General features: G+C 41.8%; 1 protein-coding gene across 1 annotated transcript in view; it reads right to left on the bottom strand.

The window, feature by feature from the left end:
* Atp8b4 (ATPase phospholipid transporting 8B4 (putative)) overlaps positions 1-22,799 on the bottom strand; it is a 162,392-nt gene that overhangs the window by 75,470 nt on the left and 64,123 nt on the right. Inside the window, 4 exon segments of the mRNA XM_038331376.1 lie at positions 3,801-3,844; positions 8,104-8,312; positions 11,833-12,029; positions 15,629-15,717. Of these exon segments, the coding sequence (XP_038187304.1) occupies positions 3,801-3,844; positions 8,104-8,312; positions 11,833-12,029; positions 15,629-15,717 (539 nt within the window).

Raw genomic sequence — 22,799 nt, 5'->3', positions numbered from 1 at the left:
GTAATTTTAGGGAACTTTATGACAGTCTTAGAAGTGATAAAATGGTCCTTTCCCTTCACAAACAGATTGTATCTCTCAACCTCTCACTTTATAAGGGTACTACAACCGTTCAATTACTTTGGCCCTCCCCTTGCATTCCCGTATCCAGACTGATAACACACGCCATCTACTTTGTAACCAAAATTCAGTATCCCCTCCAAAGACGAAATCACAAGCACATTATTCAATGGTATCCAGTTAACGGTCAAGTTTCACACTATGACTAGACTTTTCTTTGGCTTCAAAGTTTGAATCCATTTGCATCTCCTAGGGATGTTGAAGTACAACTGCCTGGACACACCCCCTCCATATCCAGAATCCCTTTACATCCATCCTTAATTTAGGGGGAATGCTGATCTTCATGTATTCGTGTTTTTCAAAAGCTTCAATGCGTCCTTTTGCGGGATGAATAAATGGTGCTTTTGGCAACATACTCCTGTCTCCCTTACCGTGGTTTTATTCGCTCCCTGATCCAGTATTTCCAGGAGCTATGGGGCTGAAGGGCTACAGAGCTACAGGGTATGCTCTGCCTGGAGGCAGCTGCCACACTCAGTCTCTCTGTCACTATATAGCTTGGATCACCCATAAAACCATCTAGCAGAGGGCAAAACAATAATACGTTTGGGACTGAAGCTTGAAGCAGCGTTGAGCTCGCCCACTATTCCTCGGCATCAGTCAGGTCCTATGGGATCACAGGAGCCCTAACTAGTTGTCTTGACTCTGTCCCCCACGTGGAGTACCTTGCAAGAGGCCAAGGAAGATGGAATGGCAGTCGTTCCAGTTTTCTACCAGCAACCCTGTCCCTGCTTAGCTCTGGAGCAATGAGACTTGGTAACACTGAGGGACTTGGCTAAGATTTCTCTGAACCTCGGTGGCCGAGGTTAGGGGTCCATCAGAACCAGGTCCACAACACTGGCATCAAACAGCCCCAGAGTCTGTAGCAATTGCCCTCAATAAGCCTGGGTGGGCTAGGGCAGTCTGCATGCCGTTGGCCTGATCCAAACACCTCTCTCCACGACGTCTGTGGGACCCAGGCAGCCTGCCATCACACTCTCTCTGAGATACCCTGTCCCAGTGCCAGCAGAGCAGCCAGGGCCCTGTGCTTAGCGCTGTCCCAAGAGGAATGAAGAATACATTGGGCTTCTTCACAACAGGAGGCAGGCTGGTGATTGGGGCTGGAGCACCAGAGACCAATGCCATCTGAATTTCCCAGCTGGGCCCTTGGTGTGACACAGAGACCCAGCCCCCCAGGATGAGCATTACAAGGAGAGGAAAGGAGAGCCAAGAAGTCAGTCATGTTAGTACAATGGCAAGATGGATTAGTGACCCCAAAACAGACGTCTCCAATAGGTAAAATCCTGCATTATGGGACTTCATGTCCCTGCCAGTCCCCAGACCATAGGTGCAGGGCATGCAGCTCATCCCCACTCCCACGGCCTGGGCTCTGGCTGAAATATTTAGTAAAGTGGGAAAAGAGACATGGGACAAAGAGGGGCCCTGGGAAGGGATTTGCAACGAGAGCAGGCTGCAGAGTCAGGGCCAGCAGCCCTCACTGGTGTGTGGCCATGTAAGGCTGAGAGCATTTCTGTCAGCTTCTACTGCTTGTGAAGTCACCAGTGTCAGCCTCTTGGTGCAGAATCTAATTGTCTGTCCCACCAGGTCGGTGAGTATGCCTTCCTGGGCCAGCATGGAGATGAAGGAGCAGATTAACTGGTAGTTATGGGTCCTCTTCTGCTCATGGGTCTTGAAATTCCCTTTCTTCATGTTCTCCCTAAGACAATCCTCATGGTTTACAGTCTTGGCTTCCACACACTTCAGCAGGGTTGGCTGGTACTTTCCTCCACTCATGGGTTCACTGGGCCTTCTCAGTCCAGTCTTCTCTCCACCGTCTGTCTTCTGCCATCTCCTTCTCCCAGGGCTGATGAACCCTGTTGTCTTGGCTTGGTCTGACAGAAAATGAGGAACCTTTCCCACCATCTGTAAGTGCCATGGGACCGTTTCTTGGAGAGATGATGTGCTTCCGGCCTGGTAAGGCAATTATGTGCCTTGACTTGCTTGGGGGCATTGCCAATTGCATAGCCTTGGCTCCCAGGACTGAAAGCCTTTAGTGACATCTTTCATGTGGCCCAGGGTAGGGTCCACATCCACATTTCTGCAGTTCAGTAACATACTAAGCATGAGTGTTACAATAGCTGAGAATCAGCTGATGGCAAAGGTGGTGGCATTCACGATGCCATCTTCAGTCATATTTCCCAGCAGTGTAGAGACCTTACCTTGCCGTGAAACCTGTACTTTTCCATCCAGAGTAAGAAGATGAATCCATATGCCACCCCTGGCATTTGATCTCAAGGTCACAGAACTCCACTTGTACCCTTTGACACCTAAATTGATGGGACGTCCTGACCTGACTAACTTCATTTTGAAAGCAAAATCTGACCTGAAATAGTGTGTGTTTTGCTATAGCCCCCTTTGAACTACTAATACTCATGAATTAACATTTGCTATTGCAAAAATAGCAATGTGTTCTGCTGGTAAGCACACCCTTAAATCTCACTAAACATCACCAAAGAAAGCCGTGGGTACAACGTATTATTTTTCTACAACCCAAAACTTGGGAATTTCTAACCATTCGTCCCTAAATTTATTACTGGTGTGTATTATCGTTTGGCATTTGATTCTGAAGTTAAGAGAACAGATGCTCTTCTAACTACTTTTTAAAAGAAAAACAGGCTGAGAGAAATTATCCATTCTGAGATATGGTTTGTCAACACCTGAGGTAAAATTGCAGCCAGGTGCAGGCTCTTTAATCCCCAAATCAGCTTTATTCTAAAATGACTAATGCTGAATAAATATTATTGATAGTGGGCCAGAAGGCAGGCTAACAACTTTATGAATTATGGGGCATAGAGAGCCTAACAAGCGTCTGGAACAAGCGCTATTTTCCCCCATTTTAAGATGAGAATCTGAATTCTCAAGGTCAGCTATAGAGGAAGTGGCAAAGTCAGAAATGAGCAGAATTTTCTGCTTTAAGTATTTTGTAGCTACAGCTTCCTACTCTAGCTCTTGATTATTTCTGTACCTAAACACAATTTAATAACCACTACCATTTATCACGTTTGCATTATATTAGCTTTTTTCATGTAAGCATTTGTTACATCTTGAATGTAATAAATATTGAATGTCCTTGAAAAGTCCATGTATGGAGAGTTTGGTGTCCAGAGGGGTCATGTCAGGCAGTGCTATGAAGCTTTAAAAGGAGGTAATCCCAGTGGGAATGACTTTGATCATTGACAGTATGTCCTTAAAGGGATTAGATGCCTCTTTTTTATCTTATTTAAAATGTAACTGTTTGAAATTTCTAGCAACTTGCAGATACCCATGCACTTTTATGTAGTAATTCCATTTCTTAAAAGGCATTCCACAGGACACCCCAACATTGTAGAGCTACATAAGTACCCAGTTTTCCTCTGAGTTTTCTTTACTATCAAACTATAAGAAACATTTTAAATTCTCATTAATGCATCTTTATATATATTGTAGGACATAGATATAGCAGGCTATAATTTAACAGTTTGGAAATTGTGTGATCAAGGTACCTAGATTAGGGGAAATTTTGAACTGTGTGAATCTATTTCTTTTTGTATTATACTTTACGTGTTTCATGATGGGTGATGCAAATCAGGCCTTTAGGAACATGTCACACCTTAAAAGCATATACAGTTTAAAATTAAAACAGAGAATGAAATGTGTGTCTTCTCTACCTTAGTTATTTCTTTCTTCTGGCCCAGGTCATCTAGCACTTCACCTGCTAAAACAAACATTAAAAGTAAATAGTGAGTAAAATTGAAGCCAATTTAGATGCTTAACTTTAGAAAATAAACCTAGTATTTTGTTTTGTTTGGGTTTTTGTTTTTTTAAACTTTGGGGGAGACTGTAATATAACTACATCATTTACCCCTTCCCTTTCCTCTCTCCAAACACTCTTATATACACCTTCTTTCTCTCTTTAAATTAATGGTCTCTTTTTCCATTAATTGCTATTGATTATGTAAATAAATATATGTAAATATACATATATCCCTAAACACAGCCTGCTCAGTCTGTATAATGTCACTCATATATGTATGTTTTCTGGGTTGACCATTTGTATCAGATAACAATTTGGTGTGCTCTTCCCTGAAGCACTACCACTAGCTGGAATAGAATTTCAAATACTGGCCCAATGTTTCAAGCCCTATACATGGCAATTAATGTAGTGAGATGCTTATGCTTAAGATAAAGCTAAAATAAGTAGGCATTAAAAAGAAAATGAAGAGACATGTATCTCCATCTTAGGCATCACTCAGCCCTCATCAGAGTAACTTTGTTTTACAGTAGATGGTGATTAAGTTAGAGACCCACAGCTGAGAGGATGTGAAATGCTCAGTCCTAGAGAAAGCATCTGTATCACACCCCATTCGCCCAAGGCTTGGGGTCATGTCAGAGGGAGGAACAGAGAGATTGTAAGAGCCTTAAGACGTGGATGACTCCAAGGAAACTGTAGTCTGGACACCACAGGGCAGGTATGAACTCAGCATAGTTGAGACACCATGCCTAAGACCTGCATAATCACACATAGGTCATACAAAATGCCAGTGTGAAGAGGGGATGTGGTCCCCAAGTCACACTTCCAACTAAGGATCTGTTGTCATTTGATAGCCACTGGCAGAGGAGAAGTCAGTTTTCTTTATGGGTGAAGCCTCTAGTGGGTAGAATATCCTTCAGTAAAGGCCACACATCCAAGAGCAGATATATGTGCAGCATACGCAGTGCTTGATGATGGGTTAAAAAAAAAATGAAGTCACCAGGTTGGGTGGGTAGGGAAGGTAGCAGGAATCCAGGAGTAGTCCTGGGACAGGGTGAATGTGATCAAAACGCATCGATGAAATTCTCAAGGAACTAACAACGAATGAGCAAACAACAATAAAATGGGGAACACTGAATGATAATGCTCCCCATAAGAGCCATAGACTCACAAAAACCCCAGTGTCTACCCTGGGAAACCTCCTTTTGATCTGGTGGGCAGGGTGAGTCTAAGAGCCTTAGGAAACGATATAGATAGGCATTGCCCTTGGTTATCTCCCAGAACTTAAAGGCAAAATCCTACGCTAAAGACACTTCAGACACAGGACTTGGAGGAATCAAGCTAGAACTAACCTGGAAGACTTCCCTGAGGACTAATTTTAATAGCATTTGAAGATAGTATGTGAGCTATAAAAGGGAAAAATGAACGCTTATTCTACACTGCTGTATGTTGGAAGTATACAGTTACTTTTATTTTTCAGCGGTCACAGTTAAGAGATTACCCTGAGTCTCAGAAGAGACTTTGGGCTTTTGAAGTGTGCTAGGAGTGTTGAAGACCATAGGAACTTTTGAAGTCAGGTGGAGCACATTTTTTACCATGAGGCTGGCCGTGAGGCTAAAGGATGGCCTTAGGGAGCAGGGCTGGATGTCATGGTTTGAGTATGGCATGTCACTCATGGGCACCCATGTTTGAACACCTGGTTCCCAGCTGGTGGCACAGTCTGGAAAGGTTGTGGAACTTTGAGGGTTTTTCTAACCTTCTCCTGGTATTTGAAGGCTGATACGATTGAGTAGGCTCTTTTTTTTTTTTTTTTTACAGTAGTGAGGGATTCGCATACACCTGTACCAGATACTTACATCATCACCTTCAACAACCTGGCATCAGAAAGTCTTTAAATCAAGTTTTATGGATAAGAAAGTAGAACAAAGTCAAAAGTGGAATGACTATATTATAAAAAGTCAGCATGGTGGGAATTTATAACCATGTCTTTTTCTTCACATATAACTTCGTGACAATGGTATTTGATGTTTGCTTGTGTTTTTTCTGGGGCGCAGGTCTAAGCTATGAAGGTAGCTCACCTGCCATGCAGGAGGAATCCTTGAACTAATAATGAATCTAGGCAACTCCCTGAAACACAAATCTCAGGTTCACATGGTCATGGTCCTATCATGATCACACAGGCATTCATTCTAACGAAAGGATGAAAAGAAGAGAGACAATCGTCTTTGTACTAAATGGTCCCCCAAAGAGATCCCATTGCAGAACTAGTGATAAAACAGAAGAAAAATTAAAGTCTAAGGAGGTAATAGTTCTGAGTCCGAACACAAGATGTAGATAAGTGTGCTGGCTAGTTTTATGTCGACTTGACACACATATTAGAGTCCTCAGAGAGGAGGGAGCCTCAACTGAGAAAATGCCTCCATAAGATCAAGCTGTGGGGCACTTTTAAAGCCAGTGATTGATGTGGGAAGACCCAGCCCATTGTGGGTGGTGCCATCCCTGGGCTGGTGGTCCAGGGTTCTATAATCACACAGACTGAGCAGGTCATATGGAGCAAGCCAGGAAGCTGCACCCCTCCATGGCCTCTGTGTCAGCTCCTGCCGCCAGGACCTTGCCCTGCGTGAGTTCTTGTGCTGACTCCCTTCCGCGATGAGCAGTGATCTGGGAATGTGAGCCACATAAGCCCTTTCCCCCTAAGTTGCTTTGGTCATGGCGCTTCGTCACAGCGACAGTAAACTAAGATGACAAGCCAGAGTAAAAAGCTACAGTTTTCCAAAGCCCAGGTCTATGTTTCAAAACAAGATTAAGCTGTGCCCAAATTAAAAAAAAAAAAATTCTGAACAGTCTGGAGGTGTGCAAGAAAGAACATGTTTTAAGGGCATAAATACATTATAAATTATAATCAGAGCCAAAAGAGAATATTTAACCCTTTCCCTTCCTTTCCTGTATATGAGGGAAATTACAAACTTTCATGGGCTTTTTAAAATATGAACATTTACAAAGATCTTAAGACCTCTACTTGAAAATGTCAAAAAAGTTGTCTCTAAAAGTAGTCTGCAATAAACATTTCTACAAATGGCTATTGGCCCACATGTCTAATAATTTCAAACTGCTTCTCAGAAATGATACTACTTATGCTAATATGAAGCAAAAGGATCCTCGAATTTTATAATATCCTCTAATATTCTTAAATATTCTTACTTACACTACTATTTAGGTCAAGGCAGTATTCTTAGAAAGTCTCTGAAAATAATGCCCATACATTTTCAATAATGGTTCTGTGCTATTTACTAGGAATGATGGGACTATAAGGCATGCAAGAGTGCTTAGGCTGGAGTCACCATGTCCACTCCCAAAGAAGGCATGATATGCAGCAAGGAGTACAAAGGAGCTTAGGAGACCATTACTGCAGGGGTGATGGTGGTAGTGTTCAAAGAGGGGGAAGTCAAAAGGCAGAACAGTCTTTCTCGATCCCTTGCTTTCCTTCAGGGCCAAATCCTGCTTTAAAACATTTGGCAGTGTGTGACGTTTCCTTCCCATTAGGAGACAAAGAAAACGTAGTCTCTTTTGGAACTCCTTGACTTCCCAAAATGTCTTGACTTTCATGAATTAAGGTAAGAGATCCAGAAGAACACTGTGGAAGGCCCCAATGGACTCCCAGGTTCTCTATGGAAGAAACTGTCTACTAACTAGCTAATACTCGGTTGAGAGCGGCCATGTATAAAAAGGACGCTTGAAAACCCAAATACAAATTATTTATTCACATAGAAAGATGCATAGAGGAACTTGGCTGTGAAGGAGCACTAGAAAGTATGCACTTCAGGAAATAAATATTAAATTTCATCACAAACACTTGTATTGACATTGGTCCCACAGCAAACATGAGCGGAAGCAGAAGATATTGGCATAACAAGATAAATAATGCTAACTAGAACTCATCCTTCCAGGGAATTGGGCCTCTGGAGCACTACAGAGAAAAACCACATGAAAGAGTATCAAAGGGAACTGTCTCTACCCATGAATGGGCAACAGATCCTAAGTTTCATCAAATTGTTCCAAACATGTACAATAACTAGTTATGAGTATCCATTACCTGCCAAGCATCATGGCAATGATTAATAAGAAAGCCATGATGATTTGGGTAATGGGATATTATTTTTTAATGATGTTGCTTATTTATTTATTACGTTATCACTAAGAAGAAGAAACTATTCCCTTACCATAGACTCTCCCATTGATGGAACATTTTTTGAAAGTCATGATGTTTTGAGTTAGAGTTCCTGTTTTGTCGGAGAAAATATATTCAATCTGGCCCAGTTCTTCATTGAGTGTGGTCGTCCGGGCTTCGGCAGGCATGGCTTTGGCAGTGTAATACATCTTCCGGTCCCAGTTTATAAAATAGCTGTGTCCCAGACGGATTACTTCCACGCTATGGTCCGTTAAGATGAGAAAGAAACAAAAGAAAGAAGGATGGAGGCAGGGAGGGGGGGGGGGGGGGGGGGGAGGGGGGGGGGGGAGGGAAGGAGGGAAGAAGGAAAAAAAAGAAAGAAGGAAGGAAGGAAGAAAAGAAAGAGAGAGAGAGAGAGAGAAAGAAAGAAAGAAAGAAAGAAAGAAAGAAAGAAAGAAAGAAAGAAAGAAAGATTCCATCAACATCTGAACACCACGCTTTGCCAAATTCCTCAAGAGTTTCAAAAACAAAAACTATAATGCTCTGTCCCTAGGTCCTAGTGACCTTCAGAAATGCCTCAGCTGAGAATCTGTTATCTGTTCATAAACCTTAGTGTCCAAGTGATTTCCTCACAAGCATCATAAGACAAAATGGCTGCCTCATCAGGAAACCTTAAGCAATGGCCTGTGGTTCTCAATGTTAAATACAACCCAGTGGAGAGTTTTGTATGACATGTTAATTTGAAACTCCATCTGCATCTCAGAGTGAACAAACCCTTATTGAAGATATTTGGCATACATCTAGTTGGAAGAAATGCATTCTAAGATATTGATAGGGTTTTCTTTTGCAGCAGTAAGTCTCTATTAAGTAGCAAGCAAACCGTGATGAATCTTGACTAAAAACAGGGTTTCCCACTTCCTGTCTTGCGTTCCAGTAATAACATATATTCAAACTCCAGAAAGGCAAAGTCTTAGTCCAAAGTTGTCATCTATAGTGCCAGATTGTGACAAAATGAGGCATGGCTCTTCTAGGAGACTTTATGAAGGGCTTTTCTAAGGTTTATGCTAAATTGTTCACTGCTTTCAAAGAACTATATTTCATAAAACTAAGTGCAACTTCAATAAAAAGAGACATTTTTCCAGGAATTTCATTTTGAAAAGCACTTCTATTGATAATAGAGTGCTTTTATTCAGTTTTACTTTGTTTTTATATAGTTCCACACCACACCTGAACAAATTTGTTCCTGGACATTATGTACTTTTATTGATAGGAGAAGTTTTTAAATTATTGCTGACCTAAATGAAAGCTTGAAAGTCTCTCTCTCTCTCCTCTTTCTCTCTCTCTCTCTCTCTCTCTCTCTCTCTCTCTCTCGCTCTCTCTCTCTCTCACACACACACACACACACCCACACACACACACACACCCTGTGACTTGGCCTTTCTTAATGTATGAACACATTGACAGCATGGAAATATCTTTTTCAAAATAAATGTCTTTGCTTACCTGGAACTGTTAACTGTTCAAAGTGAGTCACGAACTCCCGCCATATGGCGCTGGTTTATGGATTGTAACTATCAAAAGCCTAATAGGGGCTTTTGTGGAAGCCTTCAGCCCTCATCACAGAGACACCCGGCAGGTCTCTGGTCCTGCATCACGGTGTTTAAGCACTTAGGACCAAACAGCCTGAAATTTCTTGGACCACTCTTCCCATTGGGTTGAGATCACAGCTATTCAGCTCAAGAAAAGGCTCAGCTTTTCATCGTCACCAGTCCCAAATCCCACACGGTTTAGAGACAGGGAAAACAGGGTACAAGTGCCAGCCATTTGAGTTTTACCTTTAGATCTTCATTCTGACTACGCAATTAGCTATGTAATCCTGATTAAATAAACTCCCCATTTCAACAGAGCTTTTTGAGAAGATCTGGGGACACGTAAATGAGATAACGTAGGTGACGTTCCTTATGCGAAACTTTCAAAAAGGAAGCAAGGCCATCTATGGAATGTGGCAAGGCCTCACATTCATGTTACATTATAGAGCACCAGAGAATGGTGTGGAAATCACAGAAGAAGACTGTGAAAGCAAAGTGCTGTGGGTAAATAACTTCAGATAAATGTTAACACATGCACATAGAACGGTATCTAAAGGTAAGTGCTATGATTCGGATACAAAGGAATTGAGAAATCAATTATTTTTAATGTCCTCATTTTATAGAGCAGCACATATTTGACAAATACAAGACAAAAAGAAGCCAAGTACTTTCATGAAGGCCGGGGATATTATTACCAATGCTAACATCAAAAACCTGGGCTGCAAATATTATAAATATGGTTTTTGGCTAATAACTACTTACTAAAAGTAAAAAGGATGCAAAGCTGGGAATCTAGCTGTGTTGAAAAAACATAAACAAAAACAAAAACAAAACTACCTCTCCAAACATTAAATGAAAACTACCAGAGCCGTACAAGAAAGACGATACAAAGAGCCTGTGTCCTCCACAAGGGCATAAACTACGCATACGCAGATGGTAAGGCACTGTGCGCATGTGCAGATGGTACACCTCTGTCACATTGGTTATTAGGACACAAGAGGAAAGCTGCAAAGTTAATATAGCTTTTATGGCAAAGAGCAGCCTTTACTACTGGCTTTGTAATGGGGTTCAAGCATGAGGAGAGAGTCTCAGTATCAAAGATGAGCCAGCAGAATACACAGGGCTCAGGCTGCCCACAGCTGCAGAAGGCCCGGAGTGATTTGTGGTGCTGTGGCCACATGCCTCTACTTCAAGTCAATTTCCCATCATTTGACATTTCAGCTTCCTGACCTCTATCCAAAACAAGAGTGAATTTTATTCATAACTTCCCTTGTTTCACTGAAGCTCAGTTTTTGGAAAGAGAAAAAAGATGTTAGTCATAATTAGTGGAGATTCAGAGCTGGAGGTTTGTATATTGTTAAAGTCCTGATTGCAAGGAATGACAAACAACCAAGTCCTAGCTTGACTCCAGGATCTCTGTGTCTGTCTGACTCAGTCTTTGAAGAGTTGGAGAATGTCTTGGGTAGACCTATCTAAGTCTTATAGAACACACTCATTCACACACACACACACACACACACACACACACATCTGCATGGAGAAAGGGGAGGTGGAAGCAGGAAGGAAAACATGCATATGTTTGGAGAAAGAGAACACATCCACAGAGAGCAAACATACACTCACACAGAGAAAGAGAGAACACACACACGAGAAAGATGAAGGTAGATACAGACAATGACAGACAATTTTAATAACGCTTCGTGGGACTAAATCTAGAAATTGTAGATCAGGATAGTGGGAAAGATGAACTATACTTACCTAACAAGGGCCAAGGACTACCACCTTACTGTGGGTCCTTTCTGTATTTATAATGGCTGCCAATAATAAGGTAATTTCCCCATCATTACAGGGCTAATGAGTGACAGACAGGAGCACCTGCCTCCTGGCACCTGCAGCAGACCAATAACAGGGGGGCCACATCTCAAAATATCCCAGGTTTTCTTTTTCTTACCTTAGACCAGCACAATTTTATCAATCAGATTGCAAGGGCGTAGCACAATTTACACGTTCCAAAGAAATGCATTTCTAAGAAACCTAACTAATGAAGGATAAAATAAAATATATTCATTGTGATTTTCAAAAAGTACGGGTTAAACAGAATTAAAGAGCAAAGTCACCTCATTGCTAACACGCGTGGCAGGTCACACAGAGGGGGAGTGATGAAGTGATTCCATTGCAGTGTGAACGCTCACCTCACATATAATGAAATGGGCACAAGTGTGTTGAGGATGATAACGTATGACCAGAAAGTTAAGAATCCTGAGAATAAGGAACTCTTCTCGCCTTCTCTCCAAAAGAGGAAAGTTCTGAACTGGTCTCCAACTTTACTCTCCCAGATTGAATTTCCTATTGCAAGAATAATTCCCAAGCATACCAGAAATCCAAAAATCTGAAACAAGAATAGAAGTATTGAAGTGAAGGTTAATGTGAACCCTGAATTTGTCAAATCAACACAATGTAGCTACAAATCAATTTCCCATAAGAAACCATTATTTGTGGCTAGAATCCACTAAAGGACATTGAGCCTATAATTCATGATCCTAGAGAAGCTAAATAGGAAGGTGAACCCAAAGAAAAACATGTAGTTATCCTCCTGGATATTGGAAGGAGACAAGATTGCCAGGCAAAAATGGAGAGCTTGGGGGTGGGGGTAGGATGGGGGTAAGGAGAGATGGGGAGAGAGAAGTGAGAAGGGAAGAATGGGGAGAGCTTGGGGGAATGGGACATTTGGGATGGAGGAAGGGTGGATATGGGAGCAGGGAAGTATATATCTTAATTAAGGGAGCCATTTGAGGGTTGGCAAGAGACTGGACTCTAGAGGGGTTCCCAGGTGTCCAAGGAGATGTCGCCAGCTAGCTCCTTGAGCAGCTGAGGAGAGGGCGCCTGAACTGGCCCTATACTATAGCCACACTGATGAATATCTTGTATATCACCATAGAACCTTCATCTGGCATTGGATGGAGATAGAGACAGAGACCCACATTGGATCACTGGACTGAGCTCCCAAGGTCCAAATGAGGAGCAGAAGGAGAGAGAACATGAGCAAGGAAGTCAGGGCCACGAGGGGTGCGCCCACCCACTGTGATGGTGGGGCTGATCTAATGGGAACTCACCAAGGCCAGCTGGACTGGGACTGATGGAGCATGTGATCAAACCGGACTCTCTGAATGTGGCTGACAAGGAGGGCTGACTGAGAAGCCAAGGACAATGGCACTGGGTTTTGATTCTACTCCATGTACTGGCTGTGTGGGAACCTAGTCTGTTTGGATCCTCAACTTCCTAGACCTGGATGGAGAGGGGAGGACCTTAGACTTCTCGCAGGGCAGGGAACCCTGACTGCTCTTTGGACTGGAGAGGAAGGGGAAGGGGAATGGGGGGAGAGGTAGGGAAAGAGGAGGAGGGGAGGAGGTGAAAATTTGTAATAATAATAACAATAATAAAAAAGAATTAAAATAAAGAAACTATCATTTGAAAATCAAATTATATAAACCTTTTCTTACTTAAAATAAAGCATATGAATAAATTTCATATGGCTAAAATCTGACATGCATTTTCTCCCTTGATTCTCCCACTAACTCTCACTAAGGCAGATACAATTATGCACAGATTAAAACAAAAGAATAAGCACAGAAAAGACTATGCTGCAGATTGACCCCTATCACAAAGGCAGCTACAAACCCTCACTCAGAAAAATCACGTTTCAATGCTTTAAGTCCAGGGCTTAAAGTCCAGAAGGCCATGTTCCCTCGGTGTGCCCTAGCGGCCCCAGGGCACATCTGTTATCAGCTATAATGTACTGTAATGGTTCACCTCAATTGACAGTGTGATAGACTTTAGGATCAATATGGAAACAAGCCTGTAGCTAACTCTAGATGATCTAAACTCGATTAATTGAAGAAGGACGACCCACCTACACGTGGGCAGCAAGAATCTACCACCAGGTGTTCCCAGACTATTTAAATGACAGCAAGCTGAGCACCGGCATCTCGATCTGCTCCCTAACAGTGTGTGTCATGTGACCAGCTGCCTCCTGCTCCTTCTGCCACATCTTCACCGCCATGAATGACTGCATCCCCAGAGCTGTGAACCAAGCTGAATTCCTCTTTTAAATGGCTTTTGTCGGGTGTTTGATAACAGCAACAAAATGAGCAACTACTACCCTGACTGGTGCTCCCTTGCACCGCCTCTCACTTGCTGGAGCTCTTCACGGTGGATCTGTCCGCAAATCCTTACACGTGGACAGCAGAAAACAGGATGAGCTGAAATACCTTGTCATGTAGATACTTTGTGTTTGAAATCTTTGAAATAAGTGGGAGATAAGGCAAAAACGTGAACCAGATTTTTGATGTTAACATCACCATTATTATCAGAATTAGAAAAGCAAACATTTTAGAAGTACATCAATCAGAGACAAGGGAGTCATCGGTGAGTCTAAACCCTCAGTCTCACAGAGAAAGGACACAAATGTGGTGTCCTAAAAATGAATCTGGGGAGATTTGTTCTGCTAAGTGCTCCTCTGTGTCAGAGGCTCACACCAGTCACTGTTGAGGCAGGAATGGATGTACAAAGTAGGAATATGTCAAATTTTTCTCCAAGAAAGACATTTCCTGAGGTCTTTAGCTGTTTTCTTCTTCATTCTTATGAATAAAATAGAATATGAAGACAAAGTTGAAGAAATCCTTACTGAAGATATATTTTTTTAAAAAAAAACTAGATATGAGAAAAAAGTAAGTTGTGTGTCCCCTATACCCTACCAATTTGGTATCTACACAGGGTATCTTCTCTCTTTTTGGTATCTTCTCCTTTTAACAGTTGGTACCATAAATTAATTGAATAGAAATACTTTAAACGATTAAAATTAATGTTGTTTGGCATTTAATGCCCAACTTAAGAAAAAAATTGGCTTTTAGTCCCAAGAAAATCATCTTATTTCCAACCACAGAAATGGAGGACAATACCAGCCTCTGAGAGAGAGACTTTACCCTTTAATAGATGATAAATGGTTATGATGATGATGATGATAATAGATAGATGATAGATAGATAGATGATAGATAGATTGATAGATTGATTGATAGATTGATAGATAGATAGATGATAGATAGATAGATAGATAGATAGATAGATAGATAGATAGATAGATAGATAGATAGATAGATGATAGATAGATAGATGATAGATAGATAGAGTGATAGATTGATTGATAGATTGATAGATAGATAGATGATAGATAGATAGATAGATAGATAGATAGATACTATTATCCACACTATGTAGAGAAGATTTGAGTGAAGATAAGATTTTACTTATCTCAAAAGTGAGTTAGCTTTCCAAACACAAATCCTTGAAGACAAAGGCCTTTTATAAAAACTAGGCTACCTCAGCCGGGCAGTGGTGGCGCACGCCTTTAATCCCAGCACTCGGGAGGCAGAGGCAGGCGGATCTCTGTGAGTTCGAGGCCAGCCTGGTCTACAAAAGCTAGTTCCAGGACAGGCTCCAAAGCTACAGAGAAACCCTGTCTCGAAAAACCAAAAAAAAAAAAAAAAAACTAGGCTACCTCTCACATTAACTCCTGCCACTGGCTGAAAATTCATTTTGATCTAGGAAATAAGAGTGAGCAAACTGAGCCCTAAATATAAAATTGCCAAATGCAAGTTTCGAAAAGAGTTCAGACTCCTGAATGAATTCTCAGAAAAACAAATTAAATATATTAAGATAGCAATGACTTGTGGCATTGCCCAATTCGATCACAGTGACACACCCATGCCACCAGAGCACTCATCACCCTGCCAGTGACTCTCCCACAGAACCAGAGTGTTCATCACACTGCCAGGGACTCTCCCAGAGTACTAGACTCTACTCAGTCTGCCAGTTTTCCAGAGTACTAGAGTACTACTAACCTGCAAGTAATTCACCCAGAGTAATAGAATGTGCCCAAATCTCTTAATCTACAGCACAAGGGTTGCTCATCAACCTGTGAGAAACTTACCCACAGGACTAGGGTATTCATCAATCTGTCAATGCTTGTCCTTTTAAACTTTGTCTTGCCACTGTTCTGCATAAGTTTAGTGTCAGGACCTGTTTTAAAAAAAAGTAACAATTTTGAAACAAAAACAATCTAATAGCAGGTATCAATACATACCTTTCAATAATAACTCTGAATGTTATAAATTCACCAATCAAATGGCACAGACTAGTAGACTGGCTCAAAAGGCAGGAATCTTCTGTTTGCTACCTTTCAGAAAGAAGCCACAAAAGGCAGATACTACTTCAGGGCTAAAAGATGGGAATATATTCCAGTCAACAGAAACCCATAAAACAACCAGGTGTTACTGTTCCAATGTCTAACAAAATAAACTTCAAATCCAAACTAGTGAGAAAAGATAAAGTAATTCATGTGATTAAGGAGGAAAACCCATAAAGAGGATGCTATGATTCTAAACATACACGTCTTGAACACAGAACACCCAATTACATTAAACAAAAACCATAGATATGGAGTCACAGATTAAGTTCAACAAACAGTAGAAGGTGAGCTTAATTCCCTACTCTTACCAACCGACAGGCCATCCTGACAACATATAAATAAGACTGGAGAGATGGCTCAGTCATTAAAGGTAAGGCTCACAACGAAAAATAAACAGAGGAATGTCTGAGTTTAAATGGCATCATAGATCAAATGGACTTAGCAGATGTCTGCAGAATATTCTGTCTCAACAGTGCAGAATCCGTGTTTTCTCAGCAACCCATGGACTAGTCTCTAAAGCAGTCATCAGTTAGGACCCAACGCTAATCTCAACAAAAGAGGGAAAATTGAAATGATTCCTTAAACATAGAACAAAACAACAATAACAACAAAATACAGAATCATAGGTGATAACATGCCTCGTCCCTCACCCTTTAAATCTGGTCAATAAAGCTTCTTATTTCAACTTTCTAAGAAGTTTCTGACATCCATCTTCTCTTGTCACATAGTCCCTATCTTGGTCTAAATATCATCATCTCCTGACTGCAAAAGCCTCATTACTGGGCTCCACAGCCTCAGAATGGCTTTATAACTGTGCAGAAGTATGTAGAGATTATTGACTCTTGGCCTGGTTAATTTTGGCCCTGTGGTTTTTTTTTAATTTATAACTTCTTTTTAAGAGAGTTTTAATTTTAAAAATGCTTACTACCTTTGCCTCCCTGCATCTGTTCTGCCCTGAATGCTAATCACTGTTCCCCTGCGTCTCAAACGTGTGCACTCATTTCAGGATCTACTGTCCATTTACAAGCATTATACCATACTCTAGGCAAGATTCCATCCTTCCCATATGTTTATTTAAAATATTAATATATTCTGCCTCTTAAACACTATTGGGATAAAGACCAAACTTTTACACATAAACCACAAGGTCTGCATTGGGGAACAGCTATTCCCCCATCTCCAGTCACATCCCCATGAGCATCTCCTGTGCTTTCTGCTCCTCATCAGATTCACTGAAGGTTTCTGACCTCACTCACACCACAACACCTTGACCAGGGCTTGCCTTTAAGGCAGTTAGCTCTTTGCCTTCCTTATACTCTCTACTTTCTTCCACTTTCCTGACCCCTTCATTTTTGTTTATCTATAAATTTCAGCTCAGGAAAGTTTTACCCAAAGTCAAGATCTAATCACATCTTCCTTTATAATTCTACTGTGAATTCATGTTCTTCTAATCAGCACTCATCTCTGTTTGAGATGATATAATCACTATCATAATTATGTGGGAGTAGCATATTGACAATGTCATATAATTTCCACCCTACAAGACTGACAACCATGTGAGTAAAGAGAATACATTTGGCTTTTTCCTACATTTAATCCTTAGTCATCAATCATTACCTTAGGCAATATAGAGTGCCTAGCATGTACTTGGCATTCAGTAAATAATTAAAATTCCATTAAATTTAATATTTCTTATATTTTAGGTGATGTGCAAATGTACTTTTATTTTATTTTGATAATTTCCTGTAAGCATATTGTATTTACATCATTCTTACTTCTCCTCCCCCACAACTCCTCCTAAGTCTCTTGCTACTTTCTCTCACATTCATTGCCTCTTCATCTTTAATTATATTATATATATATATATACATATATAATTTGTTGAATCCATTAGAGTTGCTCATATGTACATGTGTTTAAGACAGAACAGTAGGGATTGAATAACCTGTCAGGGGTTCATCCCTGGAGAAGGCTGAGTTTCCTAATGCTTATAAGGTGACAAATAAGTTCTTGCAAGTCAAGAATTTTAACTTTCCTGAGACATTTTATCCCATAAGCCCAGAGACAGAACTTGATCTTGACATATCTAACTTGAAAGCTCTTGCTCTAAATTGTTATTTGTAAATTACATGAGACAATAATCAATGTATATTTAATACTGTACCTCATTCAGGATCCTAACAGGAATCACCAAATAAGAATAATTATAGAAAGTTTATGTAGAAATTCCATAAAGTATGGGTAGGGGCATATTGACTAATAGAGCAAGACAGCTTAGTAGCAACCAAACTGTTTCTTCACCTAAGACAAAGCATGGCATATTATTATTGGCCCTAAGGGGAAGGTGTATTATTGAATCCTAAAGGTAGAAGCTCTAGGTTTTCAGCCTTTACAAGAGTGATCTTATGTTAAAGGGTCCAACCAATCTGAACTAACTATATAGGGATGTAGATTCAGTGAATAAATACCTAGAGTTTAATCATTTTTCTCCTGTTGATTTCTTTCCAAGATTCCAACAATACAAACAAAAATTAAGGGAAGCTGTGAATACCAACCACAGAGATGAGCCTGCACGGCAAGAGAAGGTTGGAAACTGAAGAGATAAGACCCCTATGGGAAGATGAGTGCGGGCCAGCACCGCAGGGACTTATATACACCAGGACGGCACTGTGCCACCGCCCTCCTTGCGTGAGTAGGCCCCTTCTCTCAGAAACAAGCTTTGCTCCCCTCCTGAGGACAGCCATCAGCAGGGAAGCATGAGCAGATGTCCATGTGTATTGACCTTGTGGAGTGAAAAGTTTGTGAAGTAACCATCCCTCTGAAGTCCATCTTTGTGCCTCCTAAAAGGATGTATAAGTGGGATTTAAGTATAAAACTAAGAGTTGGTAATTCATTTTGGATTCAATTTTCACAAGATCTAAGTACTGCCTGCAACTTGTGTCCTAAGTCAAGACTTAGGGACTCAGGGTACCTGTATATTCAACTCTGACGCGGACAAGAACAATCCTGACTTTCTCTGCTTGCCAGTATTCTGATTAAGCTCTCTCTTAACTAAAGTCAATGCAAACATTGCTACTTTACAAACATCTACCTGACAAATGCCATCTAAAAGTGAACATCTGGGACTCATCACAAAAGAACAGAGAGCTCCTTTTTATCCTCCATCAAATACAGAGAATAGTTCCATTTTCCCAGCCCTGCCCATAGAGATATTAGCATGTTCTGAATTGTTAGTAAAGGAATTGAGAAGCAGGCATGGAAAAGATATCACACATATATCCTCTTACCATACACATCATGCTGCACCTCAGCAAGGTATTTCCAGTGTGCTAATATTATCCTGGTGATCCACACAGGGAGGAGCCTAGGGAAGTCTCACGAGACAGGATTCGCTGCCTGATATGCCCCTACACCTGCCTGATCCCTCGTCTGTGGACTTCTGTTCAACTCAACTCCTTCCATTCATATAAGAGGATTTTTCTACAGAGACTTTTATTTCCAGTTTATTATTTTTTATTTAAAAATTGCCCCCCATCTCCTCCCCTCCTCCTCCCCCTTCCCTCCCCTTCCCTCCACCCACACCCCCACTCCCCTCCTCTTGAGGCCAAACAGCCATCAGGGTTCTCTACACTATGTTGAGTCCAAGGTCCTCCCAACTCCCCCCCAGGTCCAGGAAGGTGAGCAACCAAACTGACAAGCTCACACAGGAGCCCGTCCATGTCGTAGAGACCAAGCCCAGACGTTTTTATGAAAACCTTGGACCCTCAACAGCTCTCAAGACTGACTCTCAACAGTTGTCCTAGGACCAAGCAATATGACTCAGATGAACTAGTCATTTTTGAACACAAGATCATACAAATGTAACAAACTTTTTTTTTTTTTTTTTTTTTGGTTTTTTCGAGACAGAGTTTCTCTGTGGCTTTGGAGCCTGTCCTGGAACTAGCTCTTGTAGCCAGGCTGGCCTCGAACTCACAGAGATCCGTCTGCCTCTGCTCCCGAGTGCTGGGATTAAAGGCTGTAACAAACTTTTTCATGACAGCCCATCCCTAGAGGCATCTCCACTTCGGTGATAACAGGGATCAGATCAAGAGAATGTTTACTAGGAGACTTCAGAGGGGAGACTGTTTTGAAATCTCCATACTTTTAGCTTAAAGTAAAAGAAATATATGGGTAAGCTTGGCTTTTTCTCTGCAAGAATGATGGAAATACGACCTAAATAACCATAGACTTACTTAACCTCATTAATAAAAAAAATCTGATGAAACTACATTCAGCCTCAGACAAAAGCTTGATTCTACTTCATTTCTAGAGATTTGCTGGGTCTCTACACATGGCATTGCCCCTGAGAGCAAAAGCAGCACCCACACACGCAGCTGAGGGTATTTAGAAGCATTTTTTTTTCCTAGCTCTGGAATGCATTGAGTCTTTAATGAGCACTTGTTGTTGCTAAGGAAACTCAGTTAAGAAAAATAATCCAATTTCAATTACACATACAATCAGCAGAAACAAAACACATCTTAAATTGGCGTCACAATAAGTATGATTTTTTTTTTTTAAATCAAGGGCTAGAAACTGAAGCTGCAAGTCCAATTTGGGTGGCTTTGTTCAACTTGTGCTATTGTTCCTGAGAAGGAGAATGCTACCTCAGACTCACAGACAACAAGAAAGCAAAAACAGAGGATAAACATAAGACCCCCCATTCCTACCACAAGGCCACTTGCCTCAGCTATGTTCACGGAGGCTTTATTTATAATAGCCAAAAACTGGAAAAGCCTAGTGCCCCTCAACTGAAGAGTGGCTAAAGGGATGTGACATTTACACAAGGGGCATTCTCAGCTATTAACAAATGACATCATGAAAACTTGCTGGCAGGCTGTAGCTAGAAGAAAATCAGCCTGAGTGAGACGACCCAAAACCCAGAAAGAGAAATATGATATGTACTCACTTGTACGTGGATATTCGCTATTAAGCTGTTAAATAAAGGATAATCATGCTAAAACCCACGGACCCAGAGAGGCTAAGTAACAAGAAGGGTTTCTGATGGGATTAGAATGTGGAATAGAATAGATTTTGTGGATGGAATGGGGGTGGCTGGGGATGGGAAAAGGAGGAAGGAATCCAATCTGAAGGGAGGGTATGGGAAGAAGGAGAGTATGGGGAATAGGTGGGCACTTAAGGGTGATGTGGGAACCTAGAGCAGTGAAAACTCTGGAACCTCTGAGGGTGACCCTAATGAGGACCCTTAGTAATAGAGGATACAGAGCCTGAACCAGCCATCTTCTGTAACCTGGCTAGGCTCCCAATGGCGGGACTGAGACATCAACCCAGGCCCAAAACCTATGACCCACAACCTACCTGTCTTTCCTGCAAAATGTGCTGGGTGGTAATGGTGGCTCAGAACTTGTGGGAGGGTCTAATTGAGGACCATGTTTAAGCGAGGGAGGTCCATGCTGAACACTGCCTTATGGCCTAGAACCAGAAGTTAGATGGTCCAGAGACTTAGGGCAGAATTAAACACAGCTGTGGGGAAAGAAAAAATCAATGAAACGATCTCCTAATGATATTCTGCTATACTGGTGCCTAGACCAGGCATCTCAGAGAGGCTCCTCTGGCAGCTGATAGGCAGCAGATGCAGAAACCCACAGATAAACTCTAGGCTGAGATCAGAGACGCCTACAGAAGAGAGAGAGAGAGAAAGGATTGTAGGAGCCAGACGGAACAAGGGCACTGGAGAACACAGCCCACAGAGTTAAGCTCATGGGGGCTGAGAGGAGTGAAGCAGCAGTTGCAGAGCCTGCACGGGTCTGCACTGTATCCTCTACACACACGTTTTGTTGTTTAGCTTGCAGTGCTTGTTGGACTCCTGATGGTAGGATAGGGTTGTCTCTGACTCTTTTAACCTGCTCTTAGGGCCCTTTACTCCTACGGGTTGAATGGTCTACCCTGATATGAGGGTTTTGTGCCTAGTTTTACTGCATCTTAGGCCATGTTCAGCTGATATTCCTAGGAGGCCTGCTCTTTTTCTGAAGGGAAATGGAGGAGCAGTGGATTTGGAAGAGGGGGAGCTGGGAGAGTAGAGGGAGGGGAGAATGAGGTACAGATTTATTGCATGGGAGGACAAACAAAAAGAAAGAAGACAATGGCACCTTTTACCTACCATCCATCCCTCCCTCCATCCATCCATCCCTCCCTCCTTCCCTCCCCTCCATCCATCATCCATCCATCCATCCAAGTCCCATCAAGCACAGCCTTCAGACCCGTCTGCCCTGGTGACAAACAGGTATGAGTGTTCTCCAAGAAGGCTTTCTTCAAAAGAGCCTCCTGACCTTCTCCAATGACAACAATGTGAGCGGCAGAGTGAGGGGGTGCCTTCTTTCACATCGCTCTTGATTTTAAGGACAGGTTATTGCATAGACTACCAGATGCATATGATGGGCTAAAGAGAGAGAAACTGAGCAGTAGATGTGTAGATACCACCACATACTGAAGGCTTCAGCATCCTTAAGAATGATTCAAGGTATCAGTGGTTCCCCACATGCTGTGACCACGTGGCTAATACTCAGAGCACTGCTGTCTCTTCTAGGGTACCACATTCGGGGTGAACCTCAGAGTCAGCACTTGGCACTCAATAAGAACTCTGTGAGAACTAGACAACAAATGAGGACCCTAAGAGAGACATACATGGGTCTAATCTACATGGGAAGTAGAAAAAGACAAGCTCTCCTGAGTAAATTGGAGCATGGGGACCTTGGGGGAGGGTTGAAGGGGAGAGGCAGGACGGAGAGCAGAGAGAGAAAATATAGAGCTCAATAAAAACCAATTATAAAACAGAAATTTAAAAAAGAAGATCTCTGTGCACATCCACATCCATAGAGAACTATGCACTACAATGAAGTGACTCCAGGAAGAGGAC

The sequence above is a fragment of the Arvicola amphibius genome, chromosome 5, assembly GCF_903992535.2.
Source record: "Arvicola amphibius chromosome 5, mArvAmp1.2, whole genome shotgun sequence".
In the NCBI taxonomy this organism is placed as follows: Eukaryota; Metazoa; Chordata; class Mammalia; order Rodentia; family Cricetidae; genus Arvicola; species Arvicola amphibius.
This window is presented reverse-complemented; position numbering and strand designations above follow the sequence as displayed.